This window comes from Aythya fuligula, chromosome 17 (genome assembly GCF_009819795.1).
Source record: "Aythya fuligula isolate bAytFul2 chromosome 17, bAytFul2.pri, whole genome shotgun sequence".
NCBI classification, from domain to species: domain Eukaryota; kingdom Metazoa; phylum Chordata; class Aves; order Anseriformes; family Anatidae; genus Aythya; species Aythya fuligula.
In genome coordinates, this window is record NC_045575.1 from 10,934,094 (window position 1) to 10,959,017 (window position 24,924).

At 40.7% G+C, this 24,924-nt stretch overlaps 1 protein-coding gene across 14 annotated transcripts in view; it reads right to left on the bottom strand.

Moving 5' to 3' along the window:
* The window catches only part of ARVCF (ARVCF delta catenin family member), a 272,311-nt gene that overhangs the window by 62,293 nt on the left and 185,094 nt on the right, over positions 1 to 24,924 (bottom strand). For all 14 annotated transcript variants that reach the window (XM_032199308.1, XM_032199311.1, XM_032199310.1 and 11 more), the window contains 3 exons: positions 19,417 to 20,024; positions 11,286 to 11,785; positions 2,745 to 2,928 (listed from right to left, as the gene is read on the bottom strand). In XM_032199308.1, coding sequence (XP_032055199.1) covers positions 2,745 to 2,928; positions 11,286 to 11,785; positions 19,417 to 20,024 — 1,292 coding nt within the window. The remainder of the gene's footprint in view (positions 1 to 2,744; positions 2,929 to 11,285; positions 11,786 to 19,416; positions 20,025 to 24,924) is intronic.

A 24,924-nucleotide genomic window follows, 5' to 3' on the forward strand; every position in this document is an offset into this window, starting at 1 on the left:
AAATCCTTGTTTTCAATTATTTTGAAATAAGTGTTCTCAAGACTCCATATTATCAAAGAAGAGACCTAGATTAAGAACAAAGTAAAGATCAGAAAGCAGTGTAAAAAAAAAAAAAAACACACAACAAAACAACAAGTAATTAAGCAGCAGTTCATGCTGTGAATCAACGAGTTTGAAACCAACTTGCCCACATTTGTTGATAAACTTCATCAAAATTACTGAAAAAAAGATACTGAAATGAAAGCAGTCCTGCATGCGTAATGCCTTTCTTCTGCTTGGATATCCAAACTGCAAAGACATCTGAGAAGTCTGAATTTCCAAAAGAACTGACAGCATCTTTGAAGACAACGTAGCACATATTTTTGGATTGATTCCAAAGGGGACAAAGGAGGCTGGCACATCATCAAGAGGACTAACCTCCCAATTAAATATCAAATTGGTACACAGTTTGTAGTTTGCAGTAAGCTCCATTCATGGAAAATTGAATTTCTGGGACCTGCTACTGTGTGAAAAAGAGAAGAGTAGGCAAAAGATTTTTTAAACACTGATGTCTGTTAGACAGATGGCTGCAAACATTTCTTCTCTACTGGCATTAACTGTCTTATCTGAAGGGTGCTTTTAAGGATGAGCTGCAGAGGATTTCAACAAATAGCAGAAAAATATTTCCAACAGAAATAAAGATAATTACTTTTGATGTGTTCTTTTTTATCCCTAGACCTGCAAATGCTCTGCAAAAGATATGTAGTATCACCTACCTCGCAACACTAAGGGCAGCTTGTATCTCTCATACTTCTGCATCTCTGCTGTCCTAGACTTGTTTTAGCTCACATTCTGTTGCAGAGAGGAGACAGCAAGGCAACTCTCCCCCTCCCTACACAAGGGGTTGCTCCCTCCTCAGCATAGCAGAGACACCAGTAAAATACCTTTTACAGATTACCTTTTCCTGCTGATCTGCCAACACATTTCCATTTACCTTAAGCAGCCACTTTCAGGCGTGAAATCACCTTGCCCCACACCTGACTGAATGAAGCTCCGAATTTTCTGCAAGTTGCTTAGTCCCCTGTGACTAAGACAACAGCGACTATGGACTGAAATACATCTTCCCTCTCAACAACAGAAGCAGTCACTGTTCTCTAACTGCTGTCTCGATGCTTTTGAAGTGACTTTTTAAAAGCAGGACACTTGAATTATCCAAAGTGGAATTCTCTAACTAGCATATCTCAGTACTGCTGTTCTCTGCATCCCTCTTCACTAGCCTTTGGAAAATAAAATGGCTGAGTGGTGTGTGCTATTTTCACGTCCTGTAAAGCCAATGCCTTTCTTCATTAAAAAGTTTCCTGGAATCTAGAAGTTTGAGTGGATTAGGGCACTGTACAGACTAATAAAAATTTATGATGCGGATTAGGTTAGTCTACTAATGATCAATTTATTGTCTGCACTTCTTGGAGAATCTCACATTCATTCAGATAAACCTTTTATCCCCCAGCACGACTAATTTCCTCTTGTGGAACACCATTAGAAAATGAGACACTAGTAGGAAAAACCTATGATGTCTGGAGCCTACTTAAAGGACCTTAGTCTCCAGTGGGACTGCAAATAATTTCAGTAATGGGCCCTTTCAGAACAGTTTTCATTACTTCCTTCATTTGTGATGTTACTCAAGGGAATAGTTTGTGCAATTTAGAGACCACAAGTCCAAGGAACAGAAATGAACCAACTTCAGAAGAAGCATTAATCAGCAGAAGTCTGACAGAAGTATACTTCAGAGCAACAGAAGGAACAATGCCAAATATTTATTAGCTTCATTCAAACTAATTGACTTCTTCATGAAGCTGGAGAATCTAACAGGACACCTCCACTATTTTATCTCAGAGACAAGCAAAGTGAAAGGAGTCAGTATTTAGAGCACATGGTTCTTCGGGTTTTTCTGACTCTACCTGACCCCAGCTTCTAGCACCTATCATCTGACTCTTGAGGTGCCCTCAGAAATTCAAATACCATTTCTAACCAGAAAAAAATCCTTTTCAGCAAATACCAGTAATACTAGAATTGTTCAGTAGTTCAGGTTCTTAACTGTATTCCCATAGGTCCTCAGCCACTTGAACTTAAAATAGGAGCATCTCAGTAACTTCCACAAAAGCATCTGTGGCTAAAATGGGACGCATGTTTCAGGCTAGGTATATTTCCATGAAATCAGTTTCCTAGCACCTGCAAAAAATGCTTTTTTGATAGCAGGAAGTCCAAGAACAGGAAGGGAACTGTTTCAAAACATGCTTTTAAAATAAATAAAAACTGCACCACTGGGGGAAGCAAAGAACATACTCAAAATTTATAGAAACATCCCACTAATCACAGCACAATAGATAAATGAAAGCATGATTCATGGTACTTATGGCACAGGTTGCATTGAAAGATACTTATTCTGTGCTCAGTTTGGCAGTTAACCTCTTAACTGGATCACTCCCCATTGCACACCTCACTACAGAGAGCCACTCCACAAAACCTGCCTAAATCACCGACTCTTCATACAGACCTCACTGGACAGACCTACACCAACAAGGTTCTACAACAAGAAACTGTGGCACGCTAATTAAAGCCAGCATTGCTATTGTGGCCACTGAAATGGGGATCTCTTTGCAAAAACAGAAGGTATATGATACGTGATTTTAAATCAATAGAATTAAGGAAATCCTTAACACAGGGTTTGGTGAACAACCGAGGAATATTTCCCAGCTCTGCCTTACCGTAAACAACCAGAAGTGTTCTTGAAGACAGTTGTCCACTCGGCATCGCGAGGCTTCGAGTCCTCGTTGGGCTCGCTCTCCCAGCCCGAGTGGGGTATGATCACCTCGTTGGTGAGCGTCTGCAGGCCGTGGTTGATGATGACCATCTTCAGGGGCTCGTAGGAAGACAAGTTCCATAGGGTGCCTTCAGGAGAAACAGGGATAATTAAACAAATAACAAGAGGATAACAACTATTTTTTTGATTAAATAGGATCACGAGAAGGCTAAATCACAAAACTAAGTGATCACTTGATGAGAGGCCGGACTACACAGGTAGCTCAAGGAAAGCTCCACAGTTGCTGCAATGGAAGCATTTCCAAAGACACAGAATCACTGTCATCAAGATATGGATAATGTTGAAGTCATCAAGTTGTAATACACAGTACATACATGTGTTGTGGAGATTAACAGGATATTTCTACTATATACAAATGTGTTGTTGTTACACTATTAAGTCAGCTATGTCTCAAAAAGCAGAATTGATCCAGTGAAGCAGATGAGTATATTAAGCAAGCCTTAAAACCAGGGCTGAATTTATGAAGGATTATTGATCTTACGCTTATCCTCTGCACCAGACAGTATTTCACACAAGACTTCTCTGTTATTTACTTTCACATTCTGCTGTCACAGACAATATCTGTGTTCAAATCACCTGGTGTCATAAGCATACGGTTCCTTGAAGAAGCTGCAAACCAGGACTCCTCCTCAAGTCTTTCCATTTTTACCTCACTTGTGAGCTAAAATAGACAGATGTCAAGTATCAAAACAATAGAACAGCCTCACAACTGTAAAAATACCTGGTCTTAGATACACAACACAACTTTCCATCAGACCTGTAACACTGTCTGGTAGTTACTGCTTTTGAAGTTTGGACTAAAATGGAGAATTTCTACATAGGCCCAGCCTTGTAAGGTTTAAGAACAGTGGGTAACTACACTCGGTGGGAGCTAAATGCAGATTTTTGACCTCTAAGGAGAAGTGTGAGGATGCACAAAATTTCAGATAGACTGATTGGAAAAGCTAGATTTCCCCAGAAGTCAAAGAAAATCTTTTCTAAGTGAATTTGTGCAAGTTACAGGTTGGAGAGCTCTGCCTCTTAGCCATATTTGAAACAAAACACAAAAGAAAAACAAAGGTGCAAACTTCTGTTTCAGTCCCTTTCAACCACTCCAAGTTTTAAAACCTACAATTTTCAAACTTCAAAAATGACTGGAAAACGACGTTGGATCTGTGACTTTTGTCGAATGGTGTAACAAGCCCATTGCCTCGCTGAGCCCTGCCAGCCACCACAAGGCACCGGCGGTCAGGAGAGCACCACGGCTGCCCCGTGGGAACTCTCCTAGCACCCGAGCTCTCACAGCTGCAAGTTGGAAGCGTCAAATGCCCAATGTCCTATTTTAATATCAGAGCATTATCCGTATAGGGTCATGGCAAGTACCGTGTACAAAAAGGAATTTTATCTGCATGTGAGCAGTGAGTGGCACTTACACGATAACCTCAAAGGCTGGTGCTTAGCAGAGCCTTGGAAGTCTAACACTGGGCTGTCTCCGATTCCCAGTGGGCTTTACAAAAGCCAGGTGTCTGCTCAGACTTTGGAGACTACAGAATTTCAGAGGCAGACAACAGAATGAATGCCATGTTTGTGTTTTTTTTAACCCTGCCATTTGTAGATACGTTGCAATTTATCATAACTTTTTTTATGCTTTCCAACAAGATAGTATAGGTGAAGTATGAATTAGTTTTCTTTGTACCTTTATAATAATTACCCTTTGTCATTGTGAAACATGACAACCAATAAAAATAAACAAACAAAACTAAGCTGGAAACACTAATTGGTCCCGTTTTGTTGTGGAAGAATGTCTTTAATTTTCATAACAAATTGGTATAAGAAACAAATTTAAGTCAATATTCATAATAAGGCTATAAAGCCTGACATGTAAGTTATCAGATTAATTTTAAATACTTCACTAGACGGTCTTTCTTTAGTCACTGTACACCAATTCCTTAAGCATATCAGACTCACTGACATAGAAATAACAACTACAAGTAGATCCCTAAATGCATTGCTGGCTCAGTACTTCTGAAATTCAGATGCAAAATCAGAACATCCAGCACTGAACTAGACAGATAAATCCCAGAAAATTATACAGTGTAAGTCAGGGCTCCTCCATGGAACATGGATGAAGCATTTGCTTAAAAAAGCAGGAAAAGAGAAACTGAGGAACCTCACATGGTGTTTGTAAGGAGCCTGCATTTCTGTCCTTTTGAAATGGAAGATATTTCTACTGGAAACAGTGTCAAGATTAGAAGTCATCTGTATGTGGGAAAGTTAAGTTTTAAAATCTGACAGCCCTTTGTATGTGCATTTCAGGAAGTAGCTCTTACATGTTTCTTCTGCATCTGAAATGAGATTCTGCCTTTTCCTCATTCCTGGAGGACTGACAAAATGTGCTGTCTGTGCTAGGGAACTACAAAGGCAAATTTCAGTGCTTAAGAACAATCAGGCAAATAAATACTTAAAAAGACAAAAATACCTACAAAATTTCCAAGAGCTCTAAATATTAAAGAACTACCCAAAAGTTTTCCAATGCTCAAATCTTTTGCCTTTTTTTCAGACTTAAAGATTTGCATCTAGATTCAACCTTCAACCCAAATCTGCAAAAACAAAATCATCTTCTCCAAACTCCCTCTGTTCTATGTTCTCACTCAGCAGTAGTTATTTCAAGAGACTAAATCCAGCTGGGCTTAGTATTCTCCCCGGGTTGCAGAACTGAAGCACTGCGATCCTGTCAATCTACACCACGCAAGTGAACCTCACCGATGCCCACGCCTAACAAAAGGATCTCCTGTACATACTCATCCTGAATTTTTAATAAAAGACTGAATACAATTTATGCAATAAACCATTCAGAAGCAAACACATTTTGACTGTCAGTCTCCGTGCCCTCGAGTGGCTACGAGACAGCGGGGATTGACGTTAAACAGAATGCCTTTCCTCCATCTCCTCCGAAGAAACAAAAAACAGTTTGCAAGCTTTTCAGTTTCTCACCCACCTCTCAAATGTTTCATAGGAAACACTAACAAACTAAGAATAAAAAGTGTCTTCTTATGAAAAATATACAGCAGAAAGCTCTTCAAAATATTCAAAAAATGTCAAAGCGCTTATATTTATAATGTCCCCTTTGACGCATGGGGAAAACCAAAGGAATTTGGCTGCTGAGCAGCATTCACTGAAGAAAAATGCACAGCAGCATTTCACAGACAGATAGCCCAAGATAAACAGTGATGATGGAGTCCTGTGGTTCCAGAGGCAGAGAGAAAGAAAAAAAATCAGATTCAAGGTTGACTTTATGGGGAAAGTAGTCCATAATAGGAGATAAAGATAATAAAAAGCAACAATACGTTTTTATTATTCAAAGTTACAAAACAAAGAGATCTAAATCCCAGCATCCTTTCAGCTCTTGAGGAAACGAAACAAATGGTAGAACTATAGACATGACAGCCATATACACGCCGAAAAAAAAAAAGTGAAAAAAAAATTCTTATCAGACTGTAGGTTTCAGCAGTGTAGGGAAATCTGAGTAAAAAAATCCCTGTAAATTTGACATTCATCTTGTAAAAATCACTCCCTGCCTCTATTAGCATCACACACTGATGATCCAACAAGCTAGAAACACCGTTTTTAAAACTCTAATTTTACTCTATTCAAATGAATAGCACTCAAGAGAAATTAAGTCGCTAACAGCAGCATAAGGGAAATGAAGTTATCTAAGTTTTCCATACGCTTTCACAAGTATTTGCCTTTTTGACCGGAGGTTGAATGAATTTTAGGACTTGACAAAGAGCTATTGCTTTTCAGAAGATGATCACAATCATGATCAACTCTTTATTTTATTCATAAGCACTATTTGCAATGTACTTACATAGTTCTAACTGTAATCATTACCTTACTCTTTCAGCATGTTAAGCAGGGACAATAGCTACATATTTTTATTTCAGAAGTACTAATTATCATACAAATATATCAAAATCACTATAAGCTATAAACAGCTATACAATTTATGTCATATTAAAAGCGATTAGGGCCACAGCCATAATTTTCTAAATCTCCGCCTCCTTGGAGCTAATTCTGTAAAGAAGATCTCTGAAGGAATTCTGCCAGAGCACAATGATGCTATTACCTTCCAAAATCCAAGGCACATCTTTTCCTGCTGTGCTTGCTTACTTGCAAAAATCCAATGTCACCACAAAATTAGATCCTGAAGCTGTTTAACTCTTCGTGTCTGGTCCATTCTAAATCTTCCAGCGTTTGGGAAAAAAGCACTCTGCATTACATTTACCAAGGACTTCTTGTTGTATGGTGGTCCTGTACATATTTACTGGACACATATAGCCTTGTTTGCACCATTCCAAGTCCCAAAGAGTGGAGCTGGGCTTCTTGGAGTTGAATGACGGTCAAGATCAGAACCTCCATATGAACTACTGTGTTGCAGAACACACTTGGAAGAGGGACATTCTTCTGACAAGCCTTCTCATAGAAAATGTAATCCAAAAGTTCAAGACAGCACAGTACTTCAATGAGAAGTTGGTGCTGGATCAGCTGACAGCATCTTAACATACATGAATGCCCAGCAGTTGTGAATTCTGAGTGAGCTGATCAATCAGAAAGATTCTATTATAGTCTTAGATCAAAATACATCCTCCGCAGAGCATTTTGAAGGTCAATCATTTTTCAATTAAAATCAGTTTGGCAATATACAGCAGCAGGAAAATCACGTTCTGCACCACTTAAAATCTGTGCAATGTCGTTAAACAACAAAATTACTTTCAACTTTCCCACAAAGAACAAAATTATTCATTAATGTTACCAACTTCTGATTGCTTTTCAAAGAATGTAATAGAATTTTGGTCTTGCATATCTGATAGGAACATTTGCTCCACAAAAAACCCTTATCACTCAAGATAAAAAACTCTTGCAGCTTTCCCAATCAGAACAGATTTCATTCCTTATCAGCTTAATCCTCATTTCCCTCCATTTATCAAGAAAATGATCCACTGAGAGTTCAGCACTATAGTCCCAGATTAGAGAGGGATACAACGGAGAACTCCGTGGAATATTTCTCATCACAATGCTAGTTGTGATTTACTTATGGACACTGACAGTTAAATCAAGCTTCCCTCAGTGCAGCTGATGGAGCCATTTTGTAACTCCACACATTAAAAAGCAAGAAAAGGAAGATCTGTGATACCGTATGATTGTATCTTGAGTTTTGAAGGTATTTTTTACATGCCTCACAAATTTGTATTAGCCTGATGTACATCATAGTTTAGTGCCATTTGCAGTTATATCAAGACCGGCTGGTGAAACAGCTGTGACATTAACCCAGAGGTTCTCAATTCCACTAAAAACTGCATTACCTGAAAGGGGAAAAAAAGCTACAGACTTGCTTAACCTGGCAACAGTGCTCTATCAGTATATTCAGCCTGCTTCCAAAATTGCATTTAACTTATGTTCTCCAAAAAAAGTATATTCTGGGCAACATTCAAGTGAACACACTTCCGACATGCTATTCATGATCATGCATTCAGCAATAGTCTTCACACATCCAATTCCTTCCTCGTGCTTCCATGCAGCTGTATCTACTTCTTCTGCATTTTCCACATGTTGCTGTGCCTTTTCTCCCCACTCCATTAACCCACTGACCAGGCCCAGCTGGCTGGCTGGGCTCATCCTGCCCTGGACAGCTGCGGCTGCTGTGTCAGATCACTAAATTAATGAGAGGTCCTGGAGCTGTACTACAGCCAAGGACTCTCACAAATGAGAGAACAATGCACACTTCTGCCAGAAAGCACCCTCCCCAGCTGCAAATGATGGGGCTTCTTGGATACTCCCATGTAGCTCCTGTCCTGCAGGCAGGCAGTGCCCCACACCCAGAGAAGCAAAACTTCAAGACTGGAAGCGCTCTTGAATTCAGGCATCTAAATTATTTAAATCTCTTAGGAAAGCAGGATTATTTCATCAGCCATCCACATCTGGGATAACCAGCTGATTACGACTATCCAGCCTTCAAAAAACAGCCAGTGCTGAATTACAGAAATAGCAAAGCACAGGAAAGGCAATGCCTTATACCAAACCTCAGCGTGTAGCCTTTTAGAAGAAATAAACAAGCAACCCCTGTATGCAGTTGCCTTTTCTTCCATTTTGATCTGAAAAAGATTTATTTTTATTTTTTTTTTGCATGGCTGCAGAAGTCCCCAGAGATTTCATGCTAGACAGAATGAAAAACTTTCATGGCAAAGGTAATCTTTGGCTTATCAACTGGGAAAAGTTCCCTGGTAGGAAGTCAAGATTTCTACCATGAGAATGCCAGAATTGTCACGTGAATTTTTGAGGCTGCAAAACACCATCATTTTTGAAGCAGCCCTGGCTGAATGCTCTCTTTGCCTTTAAGTTGGCTCTTGAGTTTCTCTCTCTGCTGTCCTGTGGATCATATTTCTGAGTGAACAATTCCATATTATCAGCTGAGGCTTTGAACACTGGCTGCAAAGTACGCTAGCATCAGCCACACAGGCATTGTTGGAATACTCTTCTATTCTGATGCTTCAATGTCTCACACCGGATCTGGTGATGTCGTTTTAGAAGTGGAATGAAATCATTCCTAGTTAGGTGGAGATTAAACGCATATCATCTGTTGCTGGACATCTGTTTAGGTTAATGCCCTCAGTATTCCTGGTGTTTCTCAGTAAAAAGAAATAAAGATCTTTAAATAGCATAAAATGAAGTGGAACAAAAATACTATATTTAATTAGCAGGAGGTACTGTCAAATGAAATTTATTTGAACTGTAAATCTAATTAATCAACTGGAAATCAAAGCAATCACCATTTAGAGTGAAAAGGGAAAACATCCAGTTTGTTTTTGCCATCTCAAAAGTGACTGATTACCATTTAGCATTATAATGATATTCCTTCAGAGTAAATTACAGACTGGTTTCTCCTTTCTTGAATCCACAGAAATAAATTTATTCCTTCTCAGCACTCCAGAAATGAGTTTTGAGTAAACTAGAACAGTAGATAAACAGAAACTCTTTATTTAAAAAATAAAATCAAGTCAGCCATCATACTAAATGAGTGCAACAAATGGAACATAAATACTACCTACAGAGCTTCCACGCTAGGAGACCAAGCACACACAGCAATCAAGGCAAAACCAAAACACGCTCCACAGAGCTCTCTTCTAGCAGCTGTCTGGAAAAGGACTGGAAAAAAATATCTGGTTTCTATATTGTGTATTTAGACCCAGTATTCTCAATATGCTATAATGGTGGGGGGAAGAACGGTCAGAACACCCCAAGCCACTGTTCATCTCAGAGAATTTTGATTACCAGTAAAAACCTGGACAGCTGCCATACTTTTGAGGCGATTATAGAATTATGATGTTTACTTCAAATGGCTTAATCCACATTGTAATAGGGTCTGCTTGGACAGTCCTACACTGATAAGGTAGCTAAAATGTTTCAGTCCTGGACCCAATTCTGCATACAAAAAAACTCTCCAAATTTTTTTTTATTCTGGCACTGAAATCCACCACAGTTCCCCTGTTTTTTCCCCTGCTGCTTCTGAGAAGAACCAGGGAAATCCATTTCACTCCTCATGAGCTACGAGAGACTGAAGAACAATACATTTTCTCCTTAGTTTAGGAGCTGACATACTTTTCCACCCTCTTCCACTTAGTGGCTGAACTTTGAAACTTGGCATATACTTTACTACTCCTTTTGGATGATGTCCAAGACTAAGTTCAAATAAAAATAGGTTGAATAATGGAGTTCTAAGTGATTGAAAAATCCCTGGAAAGCGTGCAAGAGCTCAGTATCTTCAAAATGTAATTCTCCCTTTTCCGATTGTAAGGGACAATCCACGCGTCCACCAGAACATCTTGCAGCAGGCTCCTTAAATTCTTTGCATTTCCCAACCCTCAGCTCCAGGAGTGCTGCAATTTATGTACAGCCTCAGACGCCCCGGCACCAGGGTAGGAAGCGCTCCTGAGGAGCCTGACTGTTCTATCAATATAAAGGAGTTGGGACATGGCAGCGGGATCACTTTATGAGAGATTAACAAGGAAAGTTTTAGATTAGCATATCTTACCTCATGATTATAACACACTAAGGGCAGGCACAGTACAAATTACCTGTCAGTGGAGTTGCTATAACTCATTTCAGCTTCAGTAACTCAACCACATGCAGTTGCACGCTACATCCAAGAAGCACCATCTATCTCTCAGCACTCACGAAAACCAGTGTGTGCAACATATACAGATGATTTGGATTTCCTCCTAAAGGGCACATTTGCCTTAGGCTTTCTCATACCACAAACACTGAGCAGCCTAAGAAACAGCGGCAGCCAGTGATCTAAATTCAATCTTCTAGTCTCCAGAAATTCTGTTCCTGAAACCGAAAGAACTCCTCTAAAGAATAATTTATTAAAGAAAATGCAGACACTGACCTGTAATCAGCTCTCTGACTTCCATGTCGTTTGTTTTTCGCAGAAGTCTGATCAAAGCGGGGATGCCGTCACAGTTCTTTATAGCCACCTTGTTTTCATTATCCTTCCCGTAGGAGATGTTTCGGAGAGCCCCGCAGGCCTTACGATGGACCTCTGGCTTCGGATGGTCGAGCAGGCCCACCAAGATGGGTATCCCTTTAAGGTGCCTCACGTCCTTTTTGATTTTGTCATTCTCATAGCACAGGTGCTGCAAGTAGGCCGCAGCGTTAGACTTGACTGGATCAATAGGGTGGCTGAGCATGGCGATGACTTCGGGGAGGTCGGGGTCCCTCCACCTGGGGTCTTTGCGAATGCTGTCGATCGAGGGGGAGCGCTTCCCCAGGCGGTCAATGCTGGCCATGCTTCCTCTCTCCGGCTGTGCCAGCGGTGCTGCGTAGCCACCATGAAGGTAAGGGATCCTTTCTTCAACCATCTCTGTCTCGATGGGGTCATCGTAGCCCCTGTAAAAAGCAACGGTCCCAAGAGAAAGAAAGAGGGGGGGGGCGAAAAACACATTTAAACATTCTGTGCCCCTGAGTCAGTATGGAGATTTCAGCTGTGATCAAATCTTTTAGTATCACAAACATCATTTGGAACAACCTATTTACACTTTCAAATAATTTATTTGTAGTAACTTGAAAATTAAAGCGTAGCTGAGCATTCAGCAGTGATGGGACTACAGCACTGTATTTGTTTGGCTAGCAATGAAATGATGACAGGAACTGCAAGTCATCAAACAGATTGCTTTCATTTTGGTCACTTAGCAAAGCAATTATGATAGAGCTGGAATACATTTAGTAGGAAACACTGAGCTTCATTAATGCCGCTAATTCTGCGACAAACCAAAACTCTAATTAAAGGCATTCAAGGCCTGGGCAGAAAGACACCACAGACACTTTTCAGCAAATCTGAGAAGATCCACTGCACTTCCATGACAGAGCTGATGCTCACACGAGCATACTGAATTCATCTACATAAATAAGGATTTGTCAAAGATGACTGAAAACCTAAGGCTTGAATCCAAGCACATCGCAGAAGTCCACCTTGCACAGAATCAGCTGGAATAAAGGTAAGAAAGAGACTGATGGTCAGGAGAGCTGGGTCCAACTTCTAACACCACAGTAATTTGCTGGACATCCTAAACAAGTCCAGAACTCTGAGCTTTCCTCCCCTTTCCACCTCAGCAACCATCCTGGATGTTAGATGCTGTTCGAATCATTTGTAGGGTTAGAATGAATGGCACCCACCTTGCTGTGCCTTCCCTGTACTGAACTGAGGTAAGGGCAGCCAAAACCAGCAAACACACCTATTTAAGATATGGCTGTCCTTGTTCAAACAAAGTGCAAATTTACGGTCTACACAGCTGAAAATATACAAAGGCAGCATATTCGCACACAACAAATGTCCACGTTAGTTACCAAAAATAAATAAATCAGTGTTTGCCAAATACAACCTTCTTGTTCTTTATTTGCAACCACTGCAACTATAATCCTCAGCCTTCACAAAAAAATCCACACAGATCACTTCCTACCATGAGCCACTAAGGCAGAATATTTCTGCACGAGATTTATACGGAAAGAAATGTACAACCTGTGAATTTGTTTCTGAGACCCACTGATACACCTGATCCTTTATTTAAAGGGCATTGTAGTTATCCCAGTCAGGTAAGTAGTTTTAATCGCTGCAAAAGGAGTTATAAAACTTTCATTTTAGGCACTGTCTGATGTTATTGAAAAGTTTCTAACGTACAGAAGGAGACAGGGATCATTAGAACTCAGAAAGAGAATGGAGCTCGCTGTTATCCTAAAGGGACTGCTCATTCAACTAGATGCAGGGGAGAGAAGCAACCGGAGGTAGAGACTGGACTTAGTATTGCACAATTAATGCTTTTAATGTTAAAAGCACCTCTACTGACCTTAAGTTGCTTTAATTGTTGTTCTAAACCATAAACTGAATGAAAGGATAAAATGGGCCAGTATCCAAAGCTCAGAATGAACCTGAACCTGAAGTTATTTGTGTATGTATAATTCAGTACTTGCCCTACACAGCCATTTCCAACATCTGGACAGCTGTTTTATTTTCTGTTGCAGAACAAAGCTGTTTCCATCCTTCCGAAAAGAAAGCAACAACACTGAAAAGATCTACTTTGTGCGTATACATAGGAAAGAAGTAATAACAAAACCCCTAAACTGCTACTCAAACTACATTTTGTTTTTGTATCTGCAAATTAGGCACGACCAGCATTAAAATTACAACAAAAAGAAATTCTTTTCTCAAACACCTCCTGAAGTTAAATTCTTATTGACAGCACAAAAGTAAAAGATTAATTTTGGTAGTTGCCCTCTGCACAGCTGTTGCATGCTTGACTTGGTAACTTACGATTCAGCACTTCTCAGCCCTGTCTGCAAGGTAACCATACACTACCTCCCTACACCTGCACAGTTAAGTATCTCTCTCCTTGGCATCCATGCAAATACACAAAGATAATTAATGTCTTGGGATGCAGTTTGTTTGCATTATTGTGATGAAGCCTTCCAAAAAGAACCATGCAGATGGGTCCGTCTCCCTTATGCCATACCTTCTCTGCGCCACACAGAGTTCTGTGGTTCTGTAACATTTGCTCAGAAATAAAACTTCAAAATTTGGACTGCAAATTGTGATGCTGTCATGACATTAGAGCACACCACATAACTCTTATACCTACACTACCTTTTTTTTTTTTTTTAATTGTCAATCAGGTTATTAAATATGAATGTCAAATGTCTGAAATAAAGCATAAAAAAAAAAAGGAACACAACCTAACTTTCTGCTTACTGGAACAAAGAAGTTTCTCCTTCCATTAAATTGATACAAAAACTGATGCTTTGATGGTCCCTCTCTGATGTAGTATCCAGAACACAAAGCTGTGCTAGAACAAAATATAGGATGATGATGAGTCTTTCATGTTGCAAGGAAGAGGCTGCATTCCTGAGTGCTGTGAGTATGGATGGTTCAGGATGAATTGCACAGGTGATGGAGAGAGCAGCACTGTTTATAACCCACCAGCTACTGCCCCGCTGTGAAGTGGTGACCACAGCACGTACTGCTGGCCCCAATCCACCGCAGAAGCAAAGTGTCCTCAAAGAAACAGAACCTGAACGATATGGATGCTGACGAGTGATTTTACAACTGTTGTATTTTCAAGCCAGTCCCATTCTCACATCAACTGTTCACTACTAACAGGCTGAGCAGCTATACTGGGAAGAGAAGCTACTCAACACAGGAGGAGGAGTAATGAGAACCTCAGTAGATAGCCACCTGTGCTCAGGTGGCCAAAGGCTCTTTACTTGTGGGACTGAAGAGATCTGGTAGCGTGCCAGGGTTGCTGAGAATGAGCATCTTGACTTCCATCTGCTTGTAGCAAGGCAGCTGAGTTTATAGGATGCTGTGGGTCTCACTGATCACCTGTCTCAGGGAATTGATCAAAACACATTCTAGCACCGATAAAAACTAGAAGAGCGCTTGTGGATTTATCATCTTCCTTGTGGCTTCAGCACAGGCACATTTGAGTAAACAGGTGAAGGATTTACACATTTAATCCCCAGCAATTTATACAAGAGTTACATTCATCACAGTTTGCAGCTGGTGTCTGCTTTTGGATAAAAGACCAAAAAGGCTTGGGATTTCAGTAGCGAACTTTGTGCCAAAACACCGAAGAGGAAATCTAAAGGCTTTGCAGAATGAGCTCCTGCTTCTGCCAGCCTCTGTTCCCTGATGGGAGGACGTGCAGGAGGATTCAAAAACTGGATTGAATTTTCTGCTGAGACAAGTCCGAGTTAGGGGCCATATGGCCCCTAACACTGAAATCACCTTGACTGGAACCACCTAAAAGCTGCTAATGGACGAGCTGACTCAGGCTGCAGCTGCCACAGAAAACTCAGCCATACATCAATCTTCTGTTACCTGCGTCCGGATCAATGAACTCAGATCAAACAAATTCACTCTAGGGAGAAGCCTCAGAGAAAAACAAAACAAAACAAAACAAAACACCACCAAAATTCTCCAAACTGACTGCATTTGGGCTCCACCCCATTCTGCCCAGGCGTGTCTGACCCAAACAGCGTCCCAGCATTAACTACATCCTGGCATTACTCTTGCAGTTGGCTTCTAAATCAAAGAGGCTGATTTACTGTGACAGACGTTTCCCCAGCTTTAAGGGTGCCTGCATGGATGCTGCTGGAAGACCAGACTTGAAGCGGGTGGAGTTAGGCCTGAAGTGCTGACTGAAAGCTAATCTGCAAACATAAACCTTTATATTCTAGTTTAAAAAGAGACCACAAGTAGAATGTGAATAAGAAACGTGTGGTACCCATATTCTTGCACTATCTATACATAACAGAAGCAAGAGAGACCTAGTGTTACAGTTACTGAATCTAAAATTTGGCCCATTTCCTACTGGTAAAAACTTGGATCAGGAAGTAGCCAGCAACAAATAGCATTAGTCTCTTAAATCAGACCTCTGACAGGAAATTTAACAGCAGAAAACTGGTTTGTTGTTGATTTCCATTAACATTAGAAATTCCCATCCTGTCTAGTCTGGGATGCACAGCAGCAATAGCTGCTCCAGAGTGTGTGTGTGTTTGTTTGCTGTTTTTTAAGGGAAAAAAAGTCCCACGGATGCTAATACAAGTGCAAACTGTAGCGATGTGCTATGGAAAGAAATCACTACAAAGGCAAAAGAAAAGTAGAACAGAAGACCATTTAAAAAAAGGATGAACTATGAGTGGCCATTTTTTCCTGCTCATTTGTGTTAACTGCAATGTAATGACAAAAAAATATTCAAATAATTTTAGGAATGTCTTCTGTGAATGAAAAATATTCAGTAATTCCTGCATCTCTTTTAAAATGGCTGTATACAAAACACCTGTCACCACCATGAGACTATGTATTTTTAGAAACTATAATAAAATACTCATTATTTAATAAAGACAACCCACCCAATGAAGAAAAAAAGGACACAAACCCAAGTAAAAATGTGTAAATACCTTCACAAGTAAATCTGAGCACTATTAGATCAATATTATACACCCAAATGCCTTTCCTCTCACCCTGATTTGTTATGCAATCTGACTTAATCCAAATCAGAGCACACACTGAGGACAAGAACATCAGATGCCAGGTATTCCTCTTTCAGAAAATAATATAGGTTAGAGCAGAGACTCGATATAAAAGAAATGAGGACCAAACCCAGCCACATGCACTGAAGAGCAAACAGATGGGATATTTGCCTTTGTGCACTTGTCTGGATTTGTAAATGCTGGTGAAGAGGCACATTTTCCCCCAAATTTAAACGAAACATAAGTAGCTTAAAACAAGGCTGGTAATGACAGAAGAGCACAATGGATACACGTCTCTCTGATCAATCAGGTGCAGCAGGAAAGGAGTGGGAAGAACAATCTGTAGTTGCAGTTCCCTTGACTAGGATCCCCTACAGACGCTGCCTATCACATACGGGTGAGAACTCACCGCCACGGATTTGGATGAGAAACTTCCCTCTGTGCTGAGACACAACACCATCACAAGCAGTAATGGACAGGAAGGACACTTTTTTCTATTTTAAACTACTGGAAAGTGAGAGCATCGTATTGGGAAGAAAACTTTTTTAAAGGAAGAGAAAGAGAGAATAACTTGAATTTCCACAGCAATCAGCTAACAGAAGGATTCAGTTCCCTCCCAGCACCACTTGATGAAGTTGCCCTACCTGAAAGTCGGTGTGAGACAGAAGACCTTCTAACAGTGTTATTATTATACCTACTCTACACAAAATCTTTGTAAAAGTGAAGGTTCCACAAATTTATCACATTCATTTCATCATTTTCGCAAGTAATAACCTCTTCCAAATAAACCTAGGGAGAAAAATAATCAAGTAGTAATTACCCTCACCTAATACAAAGCGTTATTTATTGTCATTAGTTTCTGGCAGATCAGTAGCATATCTGAAACGCAGGTTTATTGAATTGTTCAAGTATTTCTTTGAAATGTCAAAAAGTAACTACTTCTGAAGAGGCCCCTCAAACAATCTTCTTATGTGCTCACAAGCTAAAGTTTGCTGCCAGTCAGGCTAATTACTTGTCAAATCCTCTTGATCATATTAAACATGGAAAAACTCACAACAAAAGGAATGCAAAACAAAAATTGTGAATCGGTCCTATCCAAACTGCAAGGAACAATAAATCAAAAGGATGTTTAAAAATATATTTTTAAAATGCAAATAGGCAGTTTCTGAGGAATGCGTTCAATTATTCATCATGCATAGAGTCAGAAAAACGTTAATAAAAACTTTAGAAGTCCTGTTGCTTGACTGTTCTTAACTAGCACTGTAAACTTTGCTTAGATGTAGGGGTACAAAACCTAAAGTTTGATAAATCAATCGGTATTTTGGCACCTAGAAAACCCTCAACACAGTCCCAGTTGTTAGTAAGCTGGCAAGAGCAAAGATGACAGAAGGGACTTCCAGGAGATTTTGGCAGATATGCCTTGCCACCTTGTGTTTTTTTCTTTTTTATACAGATGACAATTTGCAGGTGCTTGGTGATTCCATTTAACTTTAGAATGAACTTCCAGAAACGTGAAGGAAGATAGAGCTATGAAAGGGTGAATGAACCATCAGCATTGCAGTTCTCCTACTTCGAGGAGCTATAAGAAAAAAACAAGGAAAAGGCCCACGCAAATCCCACCACCAACTCCTGCTGCTGCTGAAGAGAAGCCTCTGGACAGAGGTGTCATGTCGAAGGACAACCTACAGACACAGAGGCTGCTGGGTTCCAGCCACTCTTTAACGTTCTGGAAACTACCCCAAACTACAAGAAAATCATCTGAACTAAATCCATATCAAAGCACAAATGACGAGGCTGTGACTTCATGAAGACATGCAAAATTTGAACACTGCTTGAAGAACAAGAATAGAATTTTTTCAGGTTCAGAGAAGATGATTTTCAGCCAAGTAATAAGACTACTCCAAAGCTTGTTTTTTTTTTTTCTCCCTCCAATGCAAGAGCTGATAGCTGCAAGCACAGCATAAACAACTAATACCAGAAAATATGGCACAAAACAGAAATGACCCTTGGGAAGGGACTGAACCAGAAGTAATTTGTGACTGGTCTCTTCAGTTACATTTAGGGCAAACACAGATGCTCTCATCTCCCCTTTATTTAGACTGACAGGATAAAATAACAATCCGATCTTACAAAATGGTTGAAGTACTTCAGTGAGGTTCTGCGCAGCCTTGTCACACAGCTGACGGTGTACAATAAACACAGGCCCAGGAGCAGAGGCTGTCAAACACCTCACAAGACAGCTTTTATATAATGAGGCATCCCTTCATCACCAGGTATCAGCTCATCTGCAACCAAACAGCTGTTCAAAATTTTTCTTTGGCAGATGTGTGCATAACCAGACCTGTCAGAAGTCTCACAGGTTACAGTTCCCTTTTTTTACCTTGCTAGTGTGGGACAGCACTGGGAGAACGCAGGGCAGTCACACTTTAGGAAGAAAAAATCACTGAGCACTCTTCCAGATTGCCTCTTTCTTGCTAAATTAAACATGCACTAAAGTGGTCCAGAAACACAGGCGAAAGGGATTTTGAGCACTACACTCACTCCCTTCTGTACTTCATGTGCATTTTGCAGTTATTTATCGGCTAACTAAATGACGTTGCTCATAGTAGGCTAGGGAGCTCTCCCCTTCCCTAGAAGAAAATTCTTCCTCAAGAAGGACAACCTGTTCTTCCCGCTCTTATGTTTAGGACATGTTTTTTCCTACAATTGCTTTTGAGAAATGATTGTTTCCCTAGCCAAGATCACAAGTGCACTGCAGTCCCAAACCAGTTTATTCTTTGTGTCTTGCGTAATGCCTTTCCCACTTCATCCTTCAATTTTCTCATTCTTTTGATTTTAAGATCTTTATTTCACTACAGTGCTTATATCGACCACAGCCACTGCATTTTTTTCGTGACAATTAATTCCTGAACTTTCCAGACCATTAAGAGTTCAGATGTACATATTTAACTAAGCAAAACAACCATTGATAGCATTGCAAGGAACATGAATTTTACCTTCCTTTATGAGGTCTTCCTCTCTCTGACACTCCTGCAGATGTCCTTCGGTTCACAGTAGAATAATCAGGATCCAGTTCATATCCTTCATCATCTACTCCAAGGCTGCGGTTATCATCCTCCAGTCCGTAGGGCTCTGGCTGGAAGCGTTCTGGCTGAGAGCGGTTCAAGTCAACGTTGCTGCCCACTGGCACCTGAGGCTGGGCAACCGGCCCGTAGTTATCCCTTCTGCTTGGCAAAGTGAAGCTACCATCGTCTGGCCGGTAACTGTTTCCTGGCACGTAGGCGTAGCGAGGACGGTAGTTGACACCACGGGACAAGCTGCCGTAGTTGTCTGGCAGATCTCCATAGCCATCGTGACTGATATAAGGGCGATACTGGCCCTCGTGGCTGTCAGGGTAAGAATCGTTGTAGCTGTTGTAAGATCTGGTTAACGTGGACGATGCTTGTGGCGTGATGTACCGCTCCCCGTTCTTCATGTACCTCCTGTCGATCGAATCTGTGTAGCTGCCCATGGGAGACGAGCCATCCATCGACGGCAGGCCGTCGGGTCCAAGCGGGACCTGACGTACTGTTCTGGTGGTGACTGTTTTGACCATTTTGGTAACCTGTGAATTAGTAGTGAATAAATATGTTAATTTTCTCCTTCCTGCACAGTGTGATGAGACACAAGGAGAGCCAGAACAGTAAAAACTGGGAGAAAGCACCACAAAACATACAACAGCGACAAGCCTGTTGAATGGAAGCGCTGGGGTACTCCTATTTCAAGTTCACATATTAGGTTTAGTATACTGTATCAATAGTGCGAAAATATCTCTACACAGAACTGAAAAGATGGGTCCTAGATCCAGAGTTAAGTGCATTCTGGGACTCTTACTACTAAATCAAAAACTCTGCAGCCAGGTGACAGCACATAGAAGCAGTCCAAAGGCATCAGGCCAGATCAAATTTGCCTAAAATGTTTTCAAGAGGTATCTTTCCTACAAAAGACTTTATGATGTGGAAGAGCCACAGCCTATCCTCCCCACTATTGACATAAATACAATATCACATCCTCTAGTTTGACACACAGAGTTATGTGCTCCTGCCTGATCCAGAAGTTTGTCCCATGGGGTAGCTGTTGAAGCTCAAACTTGGTAATAACCTTTAGGGAACACCATGACCTCGAACAGTCTTCTAGCTCTTAGACAACACAACCACGTTCCCTCTGAAGATCTGCTCACATCCAACCACTGTCATACAAACCCAAAAAGTAGTTGGTGTCACTCCATTAGTTTGGTGCTGAGAGTCTTGAAACCAACACATCTGAACAACAAACACGAGCTCCACGCAGCTCTTGCAACTGTAGTTACCGTAAACATACTGGCCTAGACAAGATTATTTAAAATATTAACAAAAAACCTGACCCCAAATACATCTTTATCTCTTTTTTCTGTGAAGCATGTTTCAACAGACAGAACCAGACTAGATCACATAACTGACAACAGCTGTAAATGAAGTGTCCGGAGGGCACTGTGTTTGGGATTTCTTGCTAAAGGGTAAGAAACAAAGACTCCTCAAGAGCTTCCAAGAGCATTTTGCCTTCATGGGAAAAGTCTGGTAATCTGCGTAAGACGGCTCTGGACAAAAGCCACTGCTATTTACAAGCTACCAAAGAAATTTCTGTTTTGCTTGATACGTGGAGTCCACCGACTTCTGAACTGTCTTCCACAGCGACCAGCAAAAGCTGCTTTAGGGAGAACAAGAAATCCAGCAGGAGCCAAGCTACCCTTGGTTACCCTGACTTATAAAGTTACCTTTATGTATAAGCATGGTTACGTCAAGAAAACGCTGACTTTGTGTCCTTTGTAAAGCACATCACAAAGATGAGAGGGAGAGTGAACACACCAGAGTGGATTATGCACAGGAGGGGAACACACAACACAATTACTGACCGTTACTTTGGGTTTCTAAAGCAAGCATTATACAGAGAAATGAGCATGCATAACTGACTTTTCTTCACAGAAGCCGCAGAGTGAAATGTGTCCATCAAGAGAAACAGTGACTACTGCAGGGATTCCCGACTGCTCCCTGGGCCTGAAGCCCATGTCGATACCTAGACCTGTGCCTCTGATTTACACCTACAGCCCGGCACCAGATTAGCCAAACTGCTGCTAAACAAAATAATTAGGGTACATCTCTTGAAGCAGCTCCAGACACGTCCTCTAGCCAGATGGTTTCCCACAGAAATCCTAAACAATAATTTCACCCAAGCAGTATTTCTTTTCTTCATTAGCAAATGATACTTCAGCCTAATGAATCGATGAAATCCTGCAATAGTGCAAGCAGCACAAATGGCTCTCCACCAGCAGCATAATTAAGCAGCACCGTGATGTTGAATAAAGCATAGCCAGGTACCAACATAATCTTATTTTATCTTATCACCTAATTTGGGCCACAGCTGAACATCTTCCTCTTAATCCCAAAAGGATTTCCTTACCAAGTAAACTTCAAGAAAGATGCTAGTTTCCAGCCCTCCAAATATCCCTTTTGAACTAAAGGCACATGTTATAATAACTAAAATAACGGAATTAAAAGCTAGAAACAAGAATTTGTTTTGTGACAGCATCCAACAGTGTTTTTTGCTTATTACCTGTGCACAATACTCCAACTTTCCATTCAGCATCAGCATGACGGCTGTCATGGCATTTATAAAGCTAGACAGCATTTAAAAGACAAAAAAGATTTGGGACAGTTTACAGTGGCTCTTTGTAACGTGGACATAAACAAGTGGAATACAGCTCAGTGTTCTCCTACTGAGTTTGAAACAAAAGTTGCATTCAAAGCAGTGTGCTCAGAAGTGATCTTCTAACAGTAGAAAAAGCAACATTTCTCAGGCCTGAAATATGCAAGTTTTGCAAAGCCCTGAAAAAACTGGACACTAAGTGCTGGGACTCAGCATTCTTGAACTGGGGGAGCAGTAACCTGAATAACAGGAAGTCAGGTAGCATTTCTACACTTTGATGAATCAGAAATCGATACTTTTGCACAGTAAAGAACAAAAAAGTAGCTCTCTCGATGCCAAGAAGAGGGCTCGCGTATCCTCACAAAGCTCTTTCTTTCAGCACTATTCAGCAGAAGCCAGATATCCTAAATCTAATTCCGAGTTCCTCTTTTCAAGACATGTGGTGCAGTACACGTATAGTTGGTCAGGCAACTTTTCACAAAATTTTCTAGATCAGACAAGGCAAGACACCTAATTTACTATGGTATGGTTGCAGCAATAGCACAAGAGAAGGAACAAGCTTTGACCTGCAAGATCCTCGGACACGGGCTGTGCAGAGGAGCCACACTGCTGCTTGTCTTCAGCCACCACTTCTCCTGCCAGTATGGACACTTAGGCATTTTTGCCCATTTACTTTTGTGGAGAATCACTCTCACTGTCAAACAGAATGGGGTAAAACAGCACAGAAACACCGTGGGAAGGACAACTGACTACAAGAATTCAGTACACATACACAAAAGACGATGAAGTAGAAAATGAGAACTTTCTGAAGAACAGTTCCTACACAATTTGTGACTTCACCATTACATTTAATGGCAATTGGGACAACTTCACCATGCTCTGGTGCTCTACAGAGTACAGAGATGTCTATCACCAATACAGAATGCAGGAGATTCAGTTGCATTTTTTTTCCCAATTTGCTTCATTTTCATCTCTGAGCATAGACAAGTTTTCCACATCTGTGCTAGCCAAAAAGACGCAGCATCAGCCAACACACGGGGGAGAACAAGTTTACACCATTAGCACAGCTTCACCTCTACTGTTTGCTGAATGCTGCCCCTAAGCAGAAAGAAACAGCAAAACCAAAACCCCTTGTCAGACAGATAAAAAGGAACATTTCACTCAAGCATTAAGGTACACGTTTCTCCTAGCATCAAAGCATTCAATAATGCTACAGGTGTTACGGTGGGGGAATCAAAGCGAGTCTTCCTACTTTGAGAGACAAGGAGTATTTGCACTACGCCTCATTTCTCAGGGGCAGGCATCGAAACAGAAGATTTATCACCTGATAAACAGACGTTGTTGCCTACAGGACAATAGAGGGAAGCTTTTTGGAAGCAATTAGCCAGCACACAGAGGAAGGTCCATTTATTAGGCTTCCAAGCAAAAAAAAAAAAAACAATAAACCTTTATTTCAGGAAACTCAGCTCAAGGGAATGTTTCATTTATATTTCTTAAAAGGACAGAGGCACTCTTGAATAGCTGACAGCACAGTAATATTCCCTCCCAACATTTTTGTGGTTTCCTAATACTGATGCATTAGCCAGAGAAAACGAAGCTGTTCCAAACGGGAGTCCCAGCAGTGCCTTATCTGCGAGACACCTGATCCCGCAGATGCGCCCGATCTCCACAAAGATTTATTAGCATGAACTCTGCACCGCAGATACGTTCTAATGAACAATTCAGAGATACAAGTTACTCAGAGGTACTGCAATTTGACTTCCTCTGTTTATCTAAAGAAAATCCATTTAGAGAGGTTTTTAGCCTGATTACAAATCAAAGGGTGCTCAATTGCTTCACTGCCACAATCCCACAGATTACCAGACAAGAGCTTCAAACTGCTTCTCTAGGAAGAGGTTATTTGAATACGCTTGAAATATATTTGTAGTTGTGTATTTCCTGTAAATTATATTAAGGTTTCAGCCACAGAAAAAAAAAAGAAAAAAAGAAAAAAAAGAAGTTCCAACATACCAACTTATTCAGGCCCTCTGGAGCCAAAATCCTAAAGCAATCATCTGTCTTCTAAAGGGACGGCATGTGGGTGCTGTCAACACACTCACCTGCCCCCCAAACAGGAATATAACCACACTGCAGGTTTCCTGACCTTGCCATTGTTCTCTTCCAACCCCACGCTGCAATTATCCTGTTTGGTAATTACCCTACGAGCTCCATGATAACGTTAGTCATTAGTTCCATCTCTGGAAAGCCATTTGCCAACAAAACACAAAGGAAATATTCACACATTTGAAGCAGCTTTGGCATTTTTCTGTTTTTTATCCTTCTATTTTTCTTCAAGTGATGGGAAAATAGTGACTGGACTTACTGGATGCATGTCCAGCTGGTACAAGAAGGTTTGTCAAAGTGCACAGTGCTCAGACAGTGGAGAAAAGACAGTACTGAGATTTCAATGGAAGCCTGCTTTCACAGGCAGTTGCTGTCAACTTAACAACTACTCCTAATTCCTGCCTTCCATCTTGTTACTGAGAGCTTTTGTTTTTCAGTTTTGCTTTGTCCCCCACATTTTTTTCCTTTCCTTTTCTTTCTTTCTTTTTTTTTTTTTTGATTAACTAAGTACTTTATAAAAGCTGACAGGGCTAAAAAATTTGTTGAGACTATGTCATAAAACAAAAACAGATGAGAAAGAATGTGCAAGGATAAAAGCATTCTGACATTTCTGAGAGCTTATTTTTGAACTATGGACTGTAAAAAATAATCAGCTCAAGCAGGCTGAAGCTATTACCTTT